This window comes from Lotus japonicus, chromosome 5 (genome assembly GCF_012489685.1).
Source record: "Lotus japonicus ecotype B-129 chromosome 5, LjGifu_v1.2".
Lineage (NCBI taxonomy): Eukaryota > Viridiplantae > Streptophyta > Magnoliopsida > Fabales > Fabaceae > Lotus > Lotus japonicus.
In genome coordinates, this window is record NC_080045.1 from 36,505,375 (window position 1) to 36,526,562 (window position 21,188).

Here is a 21,188-nt window from a genome sequence, read left to right on the forward strand (position 1 = left end):
CTCCATTTGGGGCATCAAGCTCCGTTGAAGTCCGATCTGAGATCGTCCTTCGGAAAGCAGCACACTTTCCAAGAAATGTATGCATGAATGCAATATGGTTAGCCAAACAACGAATCGTCCTCACCAAGGCACGCGTGTCTAGCTAGAGTACATTGTCTCTACAATACTCTAAGGTAAACAAAGAAGTGCTAATCGCATTTGGTAACTTTACTAGTCACTTGGGCTCACCGTCACGATGGCCAAACAAACTGCTCAACGAGCAAAAGAATGCATCTGGCATTCAGTGACTTTTCAAGTTACTTTGACTCACCAGCTCGATGGTCAAATGGACTGTTCAACGAACAAGGAGAATGCTGCTCGCACTCAGTGACTTTTCAATTTACTCAGGCTCATCAGCTCGATGGCCGAAAGGCTGCTCAATGAGCAAAGATGGTGCACTCGCACTTGGGGACTTTCCAATCATCCCTGGCTCATCCTTTGGATGGCTAGATAAACCGCTAAAGGAACAAAAGTTGCTATCGCACTCAAAGTTTTCCTCACACTTAGGTTGTCGACCCTTCCCGTTTTCCAAACCATTTTCACATCCTAAGTCTTTTCCAAGAGGTTATCATCATTATTTAAAATGTGTTCTATCTTTGATTAGTGTATTATGAATTTCATTTACAAATCAAGTTCTGATTTCGTTTGTTTCAAAACTCTATAAGTAATAGATCCCAATAAACCCAAGTAATTCCCCGGGAAGGTCTCGATTCCTAAAACAATAAAGGCTCGAACCTTGGTTCGACCTATCAAACATTCCCAAAACAAACCCGTCATTGCCATGACGAAGATAAGTGTAATCCACACTCCGAAAGTCGCATTAAATGCACGAATACAGTCAGCACATTTTAATCTTAAACACAAATAAATCAAGCTCTATTGAGCGATGAAACATTAATGCAGTGCTGCAAAACATAACCCTGTCATGTCCACTAGAAAGCGATAAGACAGAAACCAGTAAACGGCCGAAGCCTCTCAGAAAACGGAGACACACGTCTCATATAAGTTCACTCGGTCGAAGCCTCTAGAAAACATTTTTCAGAACAGTTCATGCAATATTTGTGCAGAATTTAACAAATAAGTCGAACAAGTCGACTCTAGGTCATTAACTAATAACGGTGAGTTGCCACTCACGATCACAATACATTCAAGTCGAATTTATCGACGCCTACACACAAAAATAGCTAGTAAGTAAGTTGCCCTCACCTCGAGTTGTTCCAGTCTCGCGGTGTAGGTCTCCCTCACAAGCTTGTTCAGTCAATCCCAAGGTTTCCACAATTGAACCTTTGAGCAAACAAAGCAATAATGAATCAACACAAGTCGATACAGTCGAAACAATCCTAACTAATGTTCGACTAAGCTCAAGAAGCTTCAGAGTACAACATTTAGGCACGAAAGGAAGGGCTTTCCCCGAATGGATGAGTTTTGACTCGATTCAGGTTTTGTACAAAAACACTTTATTCGCTAAAACGTGCATAACTTGAGCTACAGAACTCGGAATGACACGAAACCGGCGCCAAAATTTCCACAATTGAAAGAGCTACGCAATGGCTCAGGTCATAGAGACTCAAAAATTATTTTTGGACCCGGTACCCAAGCAAATAGGTTTCGGCCACTATAGAAAATAGGGTTTTCGAACTTTTTCTTCGATCTAAATCAATCCCTAGGTATTCTTAGGCGATATCTAGGCCAGGGAAACTCTCAGAAAAATTATCGGGTCGAAAATTGTCGCAGGGGTATTTTGGTCATTATTTTTAGCTCGGAAACTCAAAATCAAAATTTCGAAAAACAAATTTGATGAGCTCGATCCTAACGACATTTATAACAACTAATCCTACTGAAGCTAAGCTCAGTCGAGAGTTTTTGATCCAAAAAGCGGAACCTCTGTCAGAAAATGGGTATTTTCAGAAAACTTGACCTCTGCGACGATTTCGACAGGATTCAGTCGAAAACAACTGGATATTCATGCTCTAGAGCACGTGGGCATTAAGTTTAGACACCAAAATCAGCTTATTTGGACAGTTTTACAAAAAGCTCCAAACTTTGAGCTCAGAAAAACATAGAAAAAGTCGACAGATCTGACGATCAGAAGTGAGGGATAGTAACTATACCTCGATGTCTTCGATTAGCAACGAACGGTGAAGCAATCGGGCAAGAAACGACGAAAATCAACTTCTTCCTTTTTCCTCCTTGCACCCCTCGGCCGTGTGTGTGTGTTTGTGAATTTTTTTTGTTTTTTTTTTCATTTTTCATACTATATATAGGAAATGGGAAATGCAGAAAAATGAGAATTTCGCGATTCCGATTTTTCCTACTGATTCCAACGTATTTTAGACACGATATTCTTCCCGCTGAATCTTCTAATTCTCCAAAGAAATATCAGTATGATTTTTGGTTTTCGATGCTTGTTTTTAATGTTTACCGGCTTAAAAATGCACTTTATGCACTTTATGCTTTTGACCTCGGATGCAGAAACTTCCTTCTGAAGAAAGATTCGGAACGTCGATTAGAGTGGGCGTGCGCGGATGAAATCTTTATTTGAAGCTCCGAATAGAAAAAGTCTTCATCGTCCGTCGATTTTAGGGTTTTTGAACTATCAGGGATTCCGTTTCGGCAAACTTCCGAGAATTGGAATTTGACGTTCGTACATTCCAGGGTTTCGCATCGAAATACTTGTTTACTGACGAATAAGAGAAATTCTAACATTTCTCTGAAGATTTTTGGAATTAGTTTCCATCGCGTCCTAAAGTGTAAATTAGCTATTTACTAGTGTCTTTGACCTAAGATTAGGCGAATGTTAGTCGTGCTATACTTTTATCGGTTTTGATACAATCCTTGAACTTTTCCTGAACCTTCTCCTTCATAAATTTATTTCATCCAATAAACTCTTGTTCAGGTTTCCCTTCACGATACATCGAACTTATTCGTTAATAAGGAATTTCACTAATTTATTCTAAGCTTAAAATCTTGGGTCTCACAAGTACTAGCAAGTGACAGAGCTCGAAGGGAGAATAAGTTCAAGTCCAGAAATCAAGTGAGAAGTTATAAGTACAGTCCTCCAAAACATGAGAGAGACAGCCCAAAACGGCCTCCTCCAGACCTCCTAATGTCCGACTACTCTCTGTGATCCCCATGATAGAGAACCACATAAAAAGTAATGTGTCGGGGACCTACCCTGCCCCAAATATAGATTCGACTAGTCAGAGCTATAACAATAACACCTAACCTTGAAAGACTCTATACACCCATACCCTACACTCCTACCATCAACCCTCATCTGATTATGCATTCCGTCCGGGTCCTCGCTGAATGGTTTAGTAGTAGTCGTTACGCTCCTGGTCCTCCCCGAGTGATGAATCATCTCGAACTGGCTGTCGAACGTCTGGCAGCAGGCCGACCGCCCAAACACAAACATACAACCAAAGCCAAGGCGCTAGGCTCAACTCACAGAATAGAGTAAATATACAAACAGCATGTGATGGGGGGTATAGATATATATATATATATATATATATATATATATATTCCTAGCATGTTATCGGCTCTTACAATAATTCAATAATGCAAACAGCACGCGATTCCAGTTAGGGTGCATGTATGTGTGAAATGCAATTCAAAATGATCCGAATAGTTTGTTTGGGATGGGCACCATCGAGTCAGTCATCACTGGCCTAGTGGGTAACCATTTCCGCTCGGGTGTCACTTACAAACCCATGCATAGTCGGATCAATTCTAACCCCTACAGGTTGAACCATTTTTGCCTGCTATGCCAAAGATACACTCTTGGTGTTCTTCGATGAAGGCCAATCGTTCGACTGTCTCAACCTTCGTGAAGCCGACCGAAGTCGTCTCAACTTCACCGAGGCCCGATCCTCCGATCGTCTCAAGCCCCGAATGTATGCATGATGCAATATTGTTAGCCAAACATGGTTTCGTCCTCACCATGTAGTGTTTAGCTACGACTCTTAATTCAATAATACTCGAAGGTCAAAGTCGACTCTACGACTAGGCTGTAAGTAGCCAGAGTACGCATCGTACTCAGTGACATATCTCTGGTCACTATGGTTCATCCTCGTGGCGACCATCAAATCCCAGCAGCTCCAAGACTTGTCGACATTTCCCCGTCTTTCGCAATCATTTCTCCACTTAAGTTCCCTATGGTTTTATTCATTAATAAAAATATTTCAAGTTGGATTAGTCAAGTTATGAGTTTCATTCTTGAAAACTAAGTTCCCTAAGGTCTCTAGTTCCAAATTCTAATCATTTCAAGTTTGCCAAAATCCCCCAAAATGTAACCCCCCCGGGGAAAGTCTAAGTGCTCCAATAGGCTTAATCTCAAACCTCGGGTTTGGACTTGCCTAGGGTTGTTCATTCAACCCGAAATAATACAAGTAGGACGTTCCATGATTCCACACTCCATAGTGGCGACAAAGCACACAGTTCAATAACAATATCAATATAACAATAATTCAGTGCAGAAATCACAAGACGGAAACCAATAAACGGCCGAAGCCTCTTAGAAAATGGAGACACACGTCTCATATAAGTTTACTCGGCCGAAGCCTCCAGAAAACATTTTCCAATTCAAAGCGATAGACAATATTCATTCTCAAGCAGTATTCAAGTCGAATTTATCGACCTCTACAATACAAATAGCTAGTAAGTAAGTTGCCCTAACCTCAAGTTGTTCTAGCCTCGCGGTGTAGGTTTTCCTCACAATCTAGCTCGGTACCACCCCAAGTTCCCTCAACTGAACCTTGGAGTAAACAAAGCACATATCAATCCAAACTCGAATAATTCGATCATAACAAAGTTAACTAACGATAGACAAAGCGTTTGAAGCTTCGGTGTACAACAATCGAGCACGAGAGGACGAGTTATCGCGAAAACGAAAATCTCCCCCCCTCCCCTAAACATGCTCTCGGCCACTCCTTGGAAAAAGGGGTTCCGGCGCTTTTTCTTCGATCTAATTTAATTCCTAGGTAGTTTTAGGGTAAAACTAGGGCAAAGAAATTGTCGGAAAAATTTTAGAACGAACGGTTCGAATTACGACTAGTTAGGGGCACTTTGGTCCAAAATTAAGGTTCAAAAACTCAAAGTCGAAACTTTGAAAAACAAATTTGATGGGGTCGTTCACAACGACATTTATAGTAACTAATCCTAAGGGCACTAAGCCGGATTGTGGCTTTTTGAAGATAAAGTTTCAATATGTGCGTAAAATGGGTTTTATACAGTTTTTCATATCTTTGGCGACTCGATCGAAATCGGCGCGCATCGGCGAGTGATTTAGCTTGTTGGGCAATTATAGAAGGTAGTTCAAAAGAAAAATCGGGAAAATCGAACAATTTTACGAAAAGCTCGAAACTAGGAGCTCAGAAAGAGATAAAGAAACATGATACAAAAGATGATCAGAGGTAAGAATAAGCAAGAGTACCTCGATGTCGCGAAGTAGCAACGAACAGCATGAAGATCGGTCAAGAAACGGCGAAGTTCTCTCCTCTCCCTCTTCTCCTCAAGCTCGCGGCCTCAATGGGGGAAATGGTGAGTTTTTTGTGTTTTTTCTTCTATTTATAGGAGAGTGAAATCGCGGGAAAATGAATATTTCGCGATTCCGATTTTTGCAGTACGTTCATCTGTGAATTCTAAGCGATATTCTGGCGACAGAATTCCAAAACTCAAAACAAGTCTCTTGAATTTGAAGAAAACGATCCAAAAGCGGTGTGAGCTAAAATGCCCCGAAAAACTACTTTTTGCTGTGAAAGACGGATGACAAAACTTCGTTCTGAAGAAAGATTGGAAACGTCGAAAGAAATCTGGCATCGCGGATGGAAACTTCGTTAGAAGCTCCGAATAGAAAAAGTCTTCATTCAGCGTCTGAATTTGGAGTTTTTAGAGAATAGAATTTAGCGTCGTCAGACTTCCGAGAAATGAAACCTATCGTGCGTACAGTCCAGAGTTCCGAAATGAAACGTTGGTCGAGGGAAAAATAAAGAGAACTTCTTATTTTTCCAAGGATTTATAATTTCGCTTAAACAGTGCTTTAAGAGCGGAATTAGCATATTCTGGACACTCTCGCCATAAGGCGGGTGTGCAGACGACTCGCGCTAACTCCTAAAACGACTATGGTACTATCCTCAAGCAATTCCTGAACTTTCTTCTTCATTAAACTTTCCCAAACAGCAAACTCCTGTCACGCTTACACCGATCCTACGCGTGAGTCGGAAAAATAATTATTTAATCCAGTTCCGAAATGTGGGTCTTACAGATCATGCTTGATCAAGTCTCATATGTCAAATTCCAGCAAGGTTTCCAATATTAAACATCAACAATTAATCATATCTAACACATGTTAATGACCACAATTCAGATCCATCTACCACCTAGTCCATTCGACGGTTCCATCCACCATCTGGTTTGTCCGATCTATGGTTCCATCCACCATATATGATCGTTGGTTCCATCTACTAATCTCGTCTTTCCTGATGGTTCCATCCACCATCTCGGCCTGACCAATGGTTCCATCCACCATTCCTGCTTCACCGATGGTTCCATCCACCATCTTGATCGACGCACTCCATTCATTGGCTCCATCCGCCATCCTTTCTTAGCCGATGGTTCCATCCACCATCTTCGCTAAGTGAGGATAATCGAGAGTGTATCACAATCACGTAAAACACCACAAAACATAGGGGAGACAGTGACTTGGTCACCCTTTGACTCAAGGATGAGTCTCCAACACACCAAATCACATACATCATAGCTAAGAAAAATTCTAGCGAAGACTTGGGTTGCAAGGAAATCTCTTATTGAATATCATCAAGAGGTTACCCCTTGATTTAGGAATTAAAACAAAAGGTAGAGACCGCTACAACATAGATAAGTGCAATACAATTCCAAAAAAAAAACAAAGCCTCGAGTTCAAAAAAAAGCGGTGACAAGGTCACTAACAAAACTAGCCTATTCCCGAGCTAGCTCCTTGGTGTTCTCAACTTCGTCAGCGTTCAAGGTGTACACTCGTTCTGCTGTTACCGGACGCCTTCCTCCTGCAGCATTCAAGGTTGCTCCCGCTTCGACCTTTGGTGCCTTGCAATCCCTTGCCACGTGTCCTAGCTTATTGCAGTTAAAGCACACTATAGAGTCTTCCTTGCAGACATTAGCATAGTGACCCACTTTTCCGCACTTAAAGCAAGTCACGTCCTTCCCTTGGGCTTGGTTACCTTGACCTTCATAGGTTGCACCATTGGGTGTGTTCTAGCCCATAACTCGATTGTTGCCTCACTGGTAGTCGTAAGGCTTCTTCTAAGGTGCTTTACCCTTGTCAGACCCCCCCAGCCTGTCTCTGCCCATCAAACCTCTCGGTCTGTCTCTGCCCAGAACGGACTGGTCCTTCACTCTCAGGTCGACTCCTCTGTCGGTTCTTCATAGTCTCCACCTCTCGAGCCTTCTCAACCAGCTGTTGGAAACTCTGATCCCCAACGGTCTCACAGACTCTTCTATGTCGTTCCTCAATCCTCTCATGAACCGATTGCACAGGTACGGTTCATCCACTTGCGCTTGGAAGAAGCGAAAGTGTTTTGACAGCGTCTCGAACTGATTCTCCATGTCTTCCCTAACAGTCTCAGGGAAGTACTTCTCCATGAAAGCCCCCTTGAAAGAGTTCCAAGTGATAACCACGTGATTAGCAGTCATCAATTGTCTGGCACTCCTTCACCAGTACTCAGCATCGCCCTTCAACATGAAGGTAGCCAAGTTCACTTTTTCCCCTTCAGAAGTATGGAGAGCTTCGAAAAATTTCTTCATCTCTTGTATCCATAGATCAGCTATAAAACGTATTTTATTATTTATATATATATATAACTTTATATTACATTGGATATTTTTTATTATTTTTTAATATACACCGAGTCAAGCAATCGAACCAGTGACCCACTGGTCCGACCAGTGACTCAGTACCCCGACCGAGTCAATGACCGAGCCGAGTTTTAAAACACTGTCAACAAGGCAAATTGTCAGGTAGAAATTAATAGTTGTAAATAAGTGCAGACATGAGAATATAAATAGTTCAAGGATAGCTCAAGTGGTAAGAGCTAGGGACATAAGGGTTGGGTGGGGTGAAGGGTGAAGAGTCCCGGGTTTGAACCCGGAGGAGGAATTAATTTACTAACATTTCTAACAACTAACATTTGCCTATAAAAGAAAATAGTTCAAGGATAGAGAGAGTTGGCTTCAGCCCAGTTTCTTCAATATGAGCTCCAGCGTTTCTGCAATGGATGACGGTCTTTGATCCACATAAGCTTTCTGTTCTTCAAGAGCTTGAACGAGTTGAAGTGCAGGATCAACAACAACATCATTATTGTTTGGCTCAACATTTTCTTCTTCAGAGACTACTTCAAAACTCACAAATGATAATTAATAAAAGATTTAATTATACTTTTAATCAATGTTCTGAAAACCGGACCGGTCATCGAACCGGTCGAGGCACTGGTTTAAGGTTTAAAGGTCGAACCAAGGTTAAACCGAGGTCGAACCGTATTAATTTAAATAATATTTTTTTAAATATACATCTTTAAAATAATTATTTAAAAGTATGATATCTCTATGTTATTTTTCAATATATTTCAGTTGTATTTGTTTGGTACTCAAGCAAATCTATATCTCTTCATGCATTTGATCAGTATAAAGGCAGTCTATAACAAGTGTGGACAAGTTTCTTTTTCATTAGAATTAGTTTTGGACCTTGGAATCACAAAAAACTTTTTCCCGTAATTTTTTTATAGAAACAAAACGCAAGAACATATATTTCTAACTAATATATTTTTATTATTTTACATTTCAATTATTAATTTTAAATATATATCTTTATTCATAATAGAGCAATCATAACAAGATATCTTTAATTTTTTTTTTTTTGAAAGTATGATATCTTTAAATTGGGTTTAGGGTTATTTTCTCTCTCTGCAACCTCTCAAGTCTCAACTTCTCTCTGCGTTTCTACAGCCTTTGTTCCTTTATTCTTCCTCTCTTTGTCTCCATGTTCTTTTCTTCTTCCTCTCTTTACCTTCATGCTCCTTTCTTCTTCCTTTCTTTGCGTGTGATACTTGCTGTAACACCCCGATTTCGGTGGCGTCACTTTAGTAACCAAAAATAAACTTAATGCGGAAAAACGTAAATATTTTTTTTGATAATAACTAAGACAAGACTGAATTGAATAAAACCCGAATGCGAAAAGCAATAGAACTAAAATACAATATATAAACAGCCCCCGCTGTAAGAAGCAACCTCGTCACGAGTAAACCTCCAGTGACGGAAAGAAAAGTGTAGCGCCCGAAGGCAATATGTACAGACTGAAAGTAAAGGTGAAGTGTCCGCAACACCATCCCTCAAACTGAGAATGAGCTGGCCCATCGGCCTGAAACAAGACCTCCTATGTCCAACCAACTCTCTGTGATTCCCGTAAAGAAACCACACAAAAAGCTATAGGTGAGAAACTACCCTGTCCCAAAAGAAACAAATGATGTTCAGAGCTAAGACTCTACTCCTACACTAATCCCATCTTGAGGAGCTCACACCAGCACTAAAACCTACATGCTAGCATGATCGTCGTCCGAATTTGAAATCCAGAACGACCTAGTCTATGTACACCATCCGTCCTCCTCTCGCTACCGCGATGCACTCCTGTTCCAGCATCCCAACCCTAGTTCCCCCCGAAGGGTGAACCATCATGAGCTAGCCCGCCAAAGACATCTGACAATGGGCGTTTGTCCGCCAAAGCACACACAGAAGACGCGAGGGTCAACTTCAAAGAATTATATAAATAGTACCACCGATAGATACAGATAAGGAAATAGCCATTTAGGCTTATAGCTAGGGATAACATCCTAGGGTTGCATATTTCACAATGAACATAAACGACAGTAATCACAATTAACATGCCTCAAATAGAATTAACAAGTATCACACACACTCATCAACTAAGTCAGTATGCATGTTGCATGAAATGATATGCAGGTTAACCCAGTCAACCAATATGCAATCCGGAACGGATGGACATCAACGGATCAGCCCTAGCACCAGCCACGGTGGGACCATTTCGGCCCGCGTGCCTCTTATTCCAACGACAGCGGTAGTCAGATCAGCCGTAACCCGTAGGTCTGCCATTTCGGTCTGCTACAAGAGACGTCTACAGACGCTCTTACACGGAAATCCGGGTCTTATGACCATTTTGGAATCCGACGAGGTCCAGAGTACGTCCTGTGTTAATACCTCATTAATGTTTCATGAATGCAGGATGATTAGACAAACAACGTCTCCGAATCTCACTCGACACGTCGCCACGTGTTCTAGGTAAATTAAAGTCTCTAAAAGCTTACCCTAAGGTAAAGTCGATTCTGCGACAAAAGACACTTCTTCATAACAACACATAACTCACGATGATCTCCAAATCATCCGACTCATCTCAATCCGATGGTCACAACTGCTCAACGAGCACAGAGTATCACACTCTCGGAAACTAACGGTTTCCCGGACTTATCCCCAGGATAGCCCAACAACATATAACTGCTCCAACAGCACAAGAACATCGACCTACTCAACACTTCTCAACTTCCTCAACGATTGGATCCGACGACACTTCTCGTTTTCCAAAAACTAATATTTGCATCCAAAGCTTCCTTTCGAGTTTATTATCTTTATTTAAAGATTTAGAGGTTGTTTAATGTCTTATGAGTTTTCTTTTCAAAATAATAACCTTTTTAGTCTTATCGCAAATCCTATAAGTTCTCGGGATCTCCTAATCCCCAACTGACACCAGAGAATGTCTCGATCCATACAACACCACGACAAGGTCCGAATCTCATTCGTCCTATCACACTTTCTCAAAACTCTCAAAATAAAATCGGCATGACCTGCCCGCTATTCTCGCCATTCAGAATCTCAGATCTCATTGCAAAAGCATAAATACTCAGCACAACCAATCAACATGTCATATATCAACATATTAAGCAATAATCACATAGCACTTAGCATATAAGGCATGCACCACACATCCTAGATTACCCACATAGCACATAGCATGTAAGTCAATCTCAAAAACATTCAGTAGATGAATCATCTACATTGTCAGCCAAAGCCTCAGAAAACATTTTCCAATCACACACAATCCAGTGCATAAACAGTAAACAATGTCGAAAACATCGACCCTAAGTATTAACTAGGGATTCAGTGAGAAGCCCTCACCTGTAGGTTCTCCAGAGTTATCTCCTAAAGTTCCTTCACAATCAAAGCCTTGCTCCGCTGGAAATTCCTCAAAATCACCTTTAGAGCAAAACCACATAAATACTATCAGAATCTATCGGAAACTAAGCTATCAATACATCACTAAGGTTACACGAAGTAATCTATACTCTAAGGTACGATAATCTAGCGCGAAAGACAAGTTTTCGGAAAAGGAAATTTTCCTCCTCCTCCCCCTATAGGCTCGGCCACTTTAGGTAATTAGGAGACTCGATTTTTCTTCGATCAAACTTGGTTCCTATGCTTTCATAAGCCGTAACTAAGGGTATTCTGAACTCGGAAAAATTATCGGATCAAAAACTGTCGCAGGGGTATTTTGGTCATGATTTTTAACTTAGGATTTTTCAAAACTGAAATCCCAAAAATAAAATTTTGCAGGGACGTCACCAACGACGTTTATGACAACTAATCCTACTAGCACTAAGCTAAGGCGATAGTTTTCAGCCTAAAGGTTGAAGCTTTACACCAAAAACTCCAAAAATGGGTATTTTAGGCTCAAATTGATTCCGGCGGAATTCCGGCGACATAACGGAAAATCTAACCCGGCAGAAGTGATCTTGGGCGCATAAGGAAGAGGTTTAGAATCAGAAATGAAAGATTCAGGATAGTTTTGCAAAAACCCATAAACTATCCGCTCAGAAAACTCTACAGAAAAGCTATGGAAAAAGCGATCAGAGGTAAGGATTAGCGACTATACCTCGAAGCCTTGAAGTAGCAACTGATTGATCGACGATCAAGCAAGAATCGAACAAAAGCTCTTCTTCCTCCTCTCCTCTCAAACTTGCGGCCTCCTTGGTGAAAATGGGTAAGATATTTGTTTTTTTCTCATTTCTTGGCTATATATAGAGGTTGGCAAAACGCGGTAAAATGAAAGTTTCGCGAATCTGATTTTTCTGGCTTCATTCTCCATGAATTCTAAGATAGGTTTTGGCGAAAGAATTCCAAAACTAAAATGAGGTCTCCTTGTATTTTTAGTGACTAATGCATAATCGGTATAAAACTATTTTACCCGATAAGTTGCTTTTTGCATCGAATGTCGGAATGGAAAACTTCCTTCTGAAGAAAGATTGAAATCATCAAGAGAAATGGGTGTACGCGTGTAGAATCTTCATTTGATGTTCTGAATAGAAAAAGTCTTCATTGTCGGTTGATTCTAGGGTTTTGAAATACCAGGGTTTCGGTTTCGGCAAACTTCCGATGATTGGAATCGGACGTTCGTAGATCCTAGAGTTTCGCCTCGAAACGATTTTGATATATGGAAAAAGAGAAGTTCTAACATTTCTCTGAAGATTTTTGGAATTAACTCCTACAGTGTTCCAAGGGTGGAACATAGTGTTATTTCCTAAGATTCTTGTCCTAGGTTTTTAAAGCGAATATTAGTCATGCTATAACTTAAATCGACTTCGATACAATCCTCAGACTTTTCCTGAACTTTCTCCTTCACATATTTATTTCATTTGGTAAACTCTAGTTCAGGTTTCCCTTCACGATACATCAACCCTAATCGTGAATAGGATTCTATTTACTTGACACAAGCTTAAAAACTTGGGCCTTACACTTGCCTCTTCAGATCTGGGACTCTGGTTCCCTTTTTTTTTTTCTCTTCTATGCTCGTTGCTCCTTCCATGGCCGCCGTCGTCCCTTGTTTCTGGTGGTGCTAGATTCGGTGTGATTGAAGGTTGCTGGCTCAGGGTGGAGGTGCTGATACGGCTGCCGCAGAGAGGGAGCTTGCCGGCGCTCAAGGAGAACTGGAAATTGGAAAACAATCACCTCGTTCACGTGGTTTCTCTCCTCTGTTTCACGATCTGCTTTTTTTTTTAAACACCATCTAAACGACGTCGTTTTGGCTTGAATGAACAGACCGGAAAAAACCGGCCAACCCGCGGTTTTTACCGATTTGGCCGGTTCAAGTCCGGTTTTACCGGTTCAAGTCCGGTTCGATGTGCAGCCGGTATTAGAGGAGTTCCGGACCGGGGAGGGGTCCGGTTCCCGGTCAAACCGGTTGAACCGGCCGGTCCGGTCCGTTTTTCAGACCATTGCTTTTAATCCCAATATTTTAATAATTCAATAATTTAGTTCTTATAATTTCATTTCAAAATTGAACAATTTGAATAATAATTGAAAACATATATAGTTTATTTTTTATTCTTAAAATAGAAGTAACGAAATAGCAAAAAGTAAAGAATAATCATGAGTTATGATATATACACACCTCTCCACCCCTTTTTCACCTTCATTTTTATTTTGTTCTCTTTTTTTAATCAATCAAATCAACTATCAAATCTTTATTTTCTCTCTCCTTTCTTCCTATCTCTCTCCTCTTCCATCTCCCCACACCCAAAATGAGGTGTGAAGATATAGTTATTCCAATTTATATGAATAAAACCAAAATATTCACTATTTACAAATTAGTCAATTTTTTTATTATATTTATGTCCGTGATTAAATAATTTTCACTTAACGGTAACAACTAACAATTGATAATTAATGAAAAAATTAATTATACTTTCAATCCTTATACTTTTAAGATTTTTTGGGTTCTTGTAATGTCAATGAATAAAGTTATGTTCACAGTTCACACCTCTCCATCTCTAATTATGGAGAGATAGAAAGAGGAAAGAGATAATTATAAAATGTATATATTACGAGTTATGTGATAAGAAAAGAAGTGAGACATAGAAAGAAAAAACAAGTGAAAATGAGATAAAAAAAAAAGTGAGATATGTATATATTATTGAATTTGAATTACTCAAAGCCTCTTCCCTTTCAAAATTGGTGCCCACTAGGGTGGGCAACCTTTTTTTCTGGTCCACCGGTGGTCCACTCTTTAAAACTGTCAGATCTTGGAATCAAAGAATATTCTATAGATGAATGGTTAGGATTGAAAGCATAATAAAAGGGTAGAAGTATAATATACTTTCTTTTATTATTTAAAAAAAAAATTCTAAGATTTCAGATTCAATCAAATTCACAAACTTCTCCAGATTCCAACAAATTCAAGATTTCTAGATTTCATCAAATCAATTCAAATCCCAGATTCCCTGTACCAAAACAAAAATTGGTTGGAGGAGGAACAATGATGGTGCAAGAACTTCTTCATCTTCATCACTTTATCTTCTTCAGACCCAAAATCCCAAATTTGTGACTCCGTCATGCTCAAAGACCCAAAGCTCTCCTCTTACATCTCTACTCCCAGTTCCTTCAGCTCATCTCCTCACCAGCGACTCTGACACCAAGCATCGATGCTGGCGGCGGCGGTTCTCCTCCTACAGATCCCGAAGATCCCGAACCCATACATTCAAACCCTAGAATTGAAAAAAATTAGGGTTTTGCTAAACACGAAGGATACAACCGAGAGAGCAAGGGACAGGACACCAAACACTGAAAATATGAGAGAAAACAAGCAAGAAAAACCACTGTTAAAATATGGAACCAGCAAGAGCTTAAAAGAGAGGATTTTGAAAGGAAGAAGCAGACCACGAAAACAGATATCAGAGAATGGTACTTTTCCCATGAATCCCGCTCCACCACCTCTATGTTGTGGCCAATTGGGTTCGTTCTGGTTAGCTATTACGGCGGAAGCCATGGAGCAGCAGAAATCACGGTCGTTCGGTGAGATTCCGGCGTAGCTCCGACATGATTCCCAAATGCAGCTCGAACACGCCGCCGGTGGAAATGGAGGTTTGGGATCAACGACCTGGTGTGGGTGATGTTGAGGTCGGTGAAAAGTTGGTGAGTAAGGGTAGCACTTTGGGGTGGTTGAGATGAGGAAGGTGGAGGTTTCTGGGTGGAGGTGGGTAGGTTTGGGGATCTTGCTTGTGCAAGAGGTGGCTGAAAATTGGGAAATCGTTGGGGTTGGGTTCCATTTTCTTCAACAGAGGAGGAAGAATATTGGCGAGAAAGGAAGAACAAGAAGATGCTAGAGTAGAGATAGGTTGGTTTTGGTTGGTAGCATTGGACGTTGTTTAGCCAATTTCACAAATTCAATTCAGAGGAAGAAGATTGAGATGGAGACTCAAAAGGATCTAGATCTGGGTTTTTTATTTTTAAAAAAGATCTGGGTTAGATCTGATTGGAGGTATGAAATGTTTAGGATTTAATTTTTATTATTTATCTATAGTAAATTACTTAAACACCCATGGTCCATGGGTGGACAAAAAAAAAGGTTGCCCACCCTAGCAAGGCCGTGTAGGGGCTAGGAAAAGTAGGCAATTGCCTAAGGTCCCCTAGAATATATAAGGCCCCAAAAATATTTTGTATGTATATACTATATAAGATATATTATTGAGACTTGATAGAGCAATGAAACAATAAAAAATTATGCAACATTAATCGTAACATGGATAATGTAATTAATGTAACGTGAGAACTTAAAAGTTCAACGTGGGATGTGCAACTTTGGTAGTTATTAGTAGTATTATTTTGTATTGGCAAATTTACATTTTTCCGAAAAATTAATAAATAAATTAAATAGTTGTTGTTTATACATTTCGAAAACTAAAAATATTAAATTGTGTCACTCATAACATTTAGGTTTTTAATCACTTATATATATAATATAATATTATATAAGTTTGTTCTTCACTCGTTGTTTCTTCTCTAAAGAAATAATTTTTTTTCATCACTTCAACATTTTCGCCTTAGGCCCCAAAACCTATCTACACGGCCCTGCACCCTAGTGGGAACCTTCAAAATTGAACAATATGAATGAATAATTGAAAACATAGTTTTCTAACTATTGACGAGGAAACAAGTGGGGATAGGATAAGATTGAAAACGGAGGGAGAACAAAACCATGGATTGAATCGACACTGCAGATAGTTGCGGTTGGTCATAAATGATGGCGGGCTTCAACCTTTTCCTCTCAGACAAGTCTTGGTGTCAACATCAATCATCAATGAAACTTTATAGGTCGTAATATGCAACTCATCTATTAATGGCAAAAAAACTGAAATGTTCAATCTATCATTAGCCATGCACTATCCTTTTATGTCTAGACGCTCTCCTTGTTTCAATGAGAAAGGACAAATACTGAATACACCTCTCGTCTATTTAGGTAAGCTGATAAATTAATTCAGTTTAATGATTTTTATAAAAATTAATTGAAGTTAAGATTTAGAAAAAATAAATTTAAAATTGAATCTGAATAATCCAAATTCACGCGCACACACATATATATACATATATGAAATTATTTAATAATTTATATTTATATTAATATATAGTATTTATAAAATACACATCTCATTTATGCTTATATGCTCTTCCTTAAATTATATTATCATTTTTATGTATTTATAAATTTACTAAGTCTATTATACTTGAAATTTTACATACTAAAAAATATTACTTGAAAATATTGTCAAAAAAAACCATAGATAAAATAATTAAATAAAAAAATGAAAATTAAGTAAGTTAAACTTATGTTAATTTCACATTTATAATTATATTATGAAGCATTTTCATGGTTTAAATTAACTCATGTAATATTATGTGTATATTAAAATTTATTTAATATCCCTTAAAAAAAACAATAAAATGATCCACGACTTATCCAATCGAAATTCTCTCTAATTGGATTAGATTGAATTTGATTTTTGCATTTGACCCCACAGAAAAATGTTTCTTTTTCTTAGCCAAGGTATCTCCATAGGTCATCGGTAACCATGAGACTAACTACCAAGAAAAAAATTCATTTTGAATAACACCATTTCATTATTAAAATAAATTGAAATTGAAGTAAATAACTTTTCTTCTAAACTGTTGTAATGTAAACTTTCATATTTCTACAAGAATAAAAACGGTACATTACTTTAAAAGGGAAACATTTATTAGAACATTGCTATACAAAATTACAAATATACTATATGCTTTATTGATTATGTAATTGAAACTCCGTTAGCCTAAAGAACCTATATATTGGGGCGAAAACCTACAAGCTAGTAATTGGTGTGACACTCAATAAAGATAGCTTATAGCATTATATATTAGCCTCTTTCTTTCTACTTTTTTTTAGCTCGAATGCATAAGTACCAGGTCATTGGCATCTGCATCTTTGCATGCTTTAGAGAAAGTTTTGTCAAGCAATTGGGTTTGTCTCTGCCTTTTGCGTGCTCACACATTTGCACTTTGCCCTTTTTTCACTTAGAGTCTGCAAGTAATTGAGAGAAAAAAAAAAGTGCAAAAATGAACAAGTCAATATCAATTACATGATTATAAGGGTGGAAATCACAACCAAATTCTCCTCTTATGTACCTTGAATTGTTTCTGAAGATCTTTAATGTAATCAACAGCCAAGTCCAACATGTCTGATGTGTTAGTTTGCTGCCAAGAACATAAGAATGTTAACCTTCCAAACACAACTACACCATTATTTTTCTGCATAATTATATATTCCACTATCAAACATGCTTGATGTGTTTTACCTTGTCCATGTTTGGAACAAGCTCTTGTAGTTTTCTCATTCGTTCACTGATCCGAGTTCTTCTCACCTGAAAAAAATGCCTTTTAGATAATCTTTTACCAATTACTTTAGGATTCAGATTATTCTAAATAATGTCTTTCTTGGTTTTGGGAAAGGAAATGACTAAGAAATACTTTATTACACCCAATAGTTAGTTTATTCATGACTGCAAGATTTTAAGATGCTTTAAAAAAACAATTGCTTTTAGCATATAGATTTTGAAAGTGAGCATCAATTTAGGAAGAAGCTTCTGTGAGTTGCTTCAATCTTTCAGAATTGATTCGTATGGAAAAGAAGCTTAACAAAACATGCTAAAATTCTTACCCGTTCGGCAATGCTTCGAGGATGAGTAGCACAGCCTCGTTTTGCTCTGATTTTACAAGGTACAGAATCAGGGAACTGAAGCAACTTATCCATAGCAGCCATCTCTGCTGAAGTTTTCGGTAAACTCAAGTGATGAGTTAACGTATGAACCTGACTTCCTAGCTCTCCATTCTGAGTACAACAATGTATTCACATTGAGAATAAGGAAAACTGAAAAGAAAAAGAAAAAAAAAGTTAACATTTCTATACATACCTGAAGTTCAGAAAACATCCTTTCATTACCACTTCGCCCTCTTTTCAAGCCAATGAAATTCTCTGAGAGTTGTGGAGTATCATTCCAAGACGTGTAGGGGAATCCATGGCCATTGCCACCTCCCTGCCTCCCATCATCAGGGCTAGTTGCCCCAATGTCCTCCTCACCCTCTATTTCAGAGATCTGTGACAGCATTCCCAAAGAAGAAGCACTTCTTGATGAGAAGCTAATCTGACTCTTCAACCTATCAATAGATGGACTAATTTGGCCATTATTGCCATTCACTGCATCATAGTTTCCAACACATTTCATGGCGCCAAACCCTGCAATATACAAATGCATAACTTCTCAGAAAATACTAAGGAATAAATTCATCTTCATAGAAACAAAAATCTAACCGGTTCAATATCGTATCATGTTCTGTTCTGCTTCTTCCATAATGTTATAGATCCTCAAAGTGAAGCTATTACAATTTCACATAAGCTTAAATTTCCAATAGTGCCTCTAACTACACCTAAGTGATGGTTGAGCTGAATTCTACAAATACCAAGCATACGGAGATTTCACTCAGTGAAGAGTTTGATAGATTCCATCTCCCTAACAAGCATAGACAATTCGGATCATCAGATTTAAACGACCTATATTGCATATCATGTCCCGATCCGAATCATTATCTTCTATTTTCAAATACAAAAATTTCCGCGATTGGAATTCAGTTCACCATAGCAAGTAGCTGAAACTCATGAGCTCATTACTCCTAAATAATGCAGTGAACCAGATTATAAACACTCTTCCTATTCACAAGAAGAAATTCCATTCACTGAAGCAAAAGCACAAACATTAAACCTTCGAAAAGAGAAGGTAGTAAGGATTGCAATTTAGTTCACCATAGCAAGTAAGTAGCAAACATCATTAGCTCATTACCCCTAAAAAAATGCACTGATTCAGATTGTAAAATCATATTTTCTCACATCCTTAAAATCTGATTGGTTAACTGTGTAAAAAATACTTTACGCTGTCGGTGCATAGAATTTAAACTCTTGTAAATACTAACTCTGTCAATTCACAACAAGAAATTCAATTCACTGAAGAAAAACACAAACACCAAACCTACATAAAAAAAATAAAATCATCAAAAGAGGAAGCAGAGAAGAAGATCAAGCACCATACCATTTTGAAAGGAACCGTTGGAGAAAAGGCTAGCAGGGGAGCTACCCTGCCTGAGAAGATATCCATCCATGGCGGCGGAACTCGAACCATGCCTCGGATAGTGAGGGGGTAACCCAGCACTAGCACCAGCACCACCATAACCCTGTTGCTGCGAATTCATGCCCTTAGAAAAAGGCTTGTTCTCTTCGAAATCTTGGAAGCTAGGCGAAGCTGCAGAGGTATCGTTACAGCTAATGCTAATGCTATTGGTATCAGCTGCACCGTAACTCGCAAATCTGTTGAGCAATCTCTCGTTGTTGATAACAGAAGGTGTGAGATTTGAAAGAAATGAACTCGGCGCAGAGCGAAAACGAAGCAACCCAGAAGAACTTTGATTCTGTTGTTGTAGTTGATAATTCTGATTGGAATCCATTGTTACTATTTTTGTTGTGTATATGTAATTATATGTATGTGTATGTATATAATATATGCTTAGTTATATCATATCACTGATGTCACTGTAAAAGGATAAAAAGAGGAACAAATAAAAGGACCAGATTGGGAATCATTATTCAAAAAAGACTGGTCACTTTAATCCAGAGAGAGAGGAAAATTCTGAGAATTTTTATGAGAAAAAAGTTTCAGCTTAAGAACAAAGCTGGGTTGGGTGGGAGGGATAAGATCTTGTAGGAGAAGCAACAATCTCAGGAGAACCAAAATAATTAAAGAGAGAAGACCCAGCTAGGAGGTTAATTTGCACACAATTCAAAGAGGAGAAAAGCTAGCAGAGATTGATAGATCCAGTGAAAAGGACAAGGAGAAGAGGTATGGAGGATAGGGATAAAATAAATGAATGAATAAAAAAGGGGGTGTACCAAGTGCAGTAGCTTTAGATTTGCTTTTGAAAGCAGTGAAAGCAAGGAAGATCTTATTATGAATGTGAGAGAGAGAGTGAGAAGGTAAGTGGTGTGCTAAGTTGAACGTGAGCCAATGAGAAAGTACAAAAAGTATCAGTCGGTCTTCGTGACTAAGTGCTTTCTCTTTCTCTCTCTTTAGTCTTGGGAAGGCTCCATGGCAAAAAAGGAAAATAATCGAAACAGTCCCGATATTTGAACCCTCAATCGAGGGGATTGGATTTGGAACATCATTTATTGGATTTTTCACCCCATTTTAAAGTGGGGAAATACGAAAATGTTATTGCGCGTTTAATTTCGGAAAATAAATTTTCGAAGATTTTCAGAAGTTAAAGTTCTGAAGCATATCGGTATTAAACAGAATACGGGGACTCAAACCTTTCACTTTCATATAGTACTTTGAAACTTAAAGTTCTGAAGGGTAGTTTTGACATATTTAAAAAAAAATTGGGGTGCCAACCAGTACATCAGGTGCCAAATCCAACTCCCTCACTCGAGATATAAATCGACAATAATATGTATTGTCATAAAAATGACTTTTGGAAACTAATTTTTAGAATGTGTTATTGGACATATATTGCATGAGGTGAAATTTGAAATATAATTTTAAGAAATACATCTTAGAATTTATTTTTTAAAAATTGTTATAAAAAATGTATTTTTTTAAAATATATTTCAATAATTAATTTTCTGCAATGGTTTTTTTAACTTTATATACTACTGATGTTTGTACAAATAAAACATATTACTGATG

At 38.5% G+C, this 21,188-nt stretch overlaps 1 protein-coding gene across 1 annotated transcript; it reads right to left on the reverse strand.

Annotated features, from left to right (window-relative positions):
• Window positions 1-17,065: 17,065 nt before the first annotated feature.
• Window positions 17,066-20,558, reverse strand: LOC130720701 (transcription factor bHLH130). Its single transcript, XM_057571385.1, has 6 exons — window positions 19,542-20,558; window positions 18,372-18,694; window positions 18,119-18,289; window positions 17,757-17,822; window positions 17,587-17,655; window positions 17,066-17,482 (listed from the first exon to the last, which is right to left on the reverse strand). The coding sequence occupies exons 1-6, from the start codon at window positions 19,951-19,953 to the stop codon at window positions 17,411-17,413; spliced, it is 1,113 nt and encodes a 370-aa protein (XP_057427368.1). The 5' UTR covers window positions 19,954-20,558; the 3' UTR covers window positions 17,066-17,410.
• Window positions 20,559-21,188: the final 630 nt, after the last annotated feature.

Coding starts and splice junctions, on each gene's coding strand:
- LOC130720701 (XM_057571385.1), bottom strand. CDS start 19,953: ATGGATTCCAATCAGAATTATCAACTACAACAACAGAATCAAAGTTCT. Junction 18,695..19,541: donor CAACGGTTCCTTTCAAAATG/GTATGGTGCTTG, acceptor TGTATATTGCAG/GGTTTGGCGCCATGAAATGT. Junction 18,290..18,371: donor GGATGTTTTCTGAACTTCAG/GTATGTATAGAA, acceptor TGTTGTACTCAG/AATGGAGAGCTAGGAAGTCA.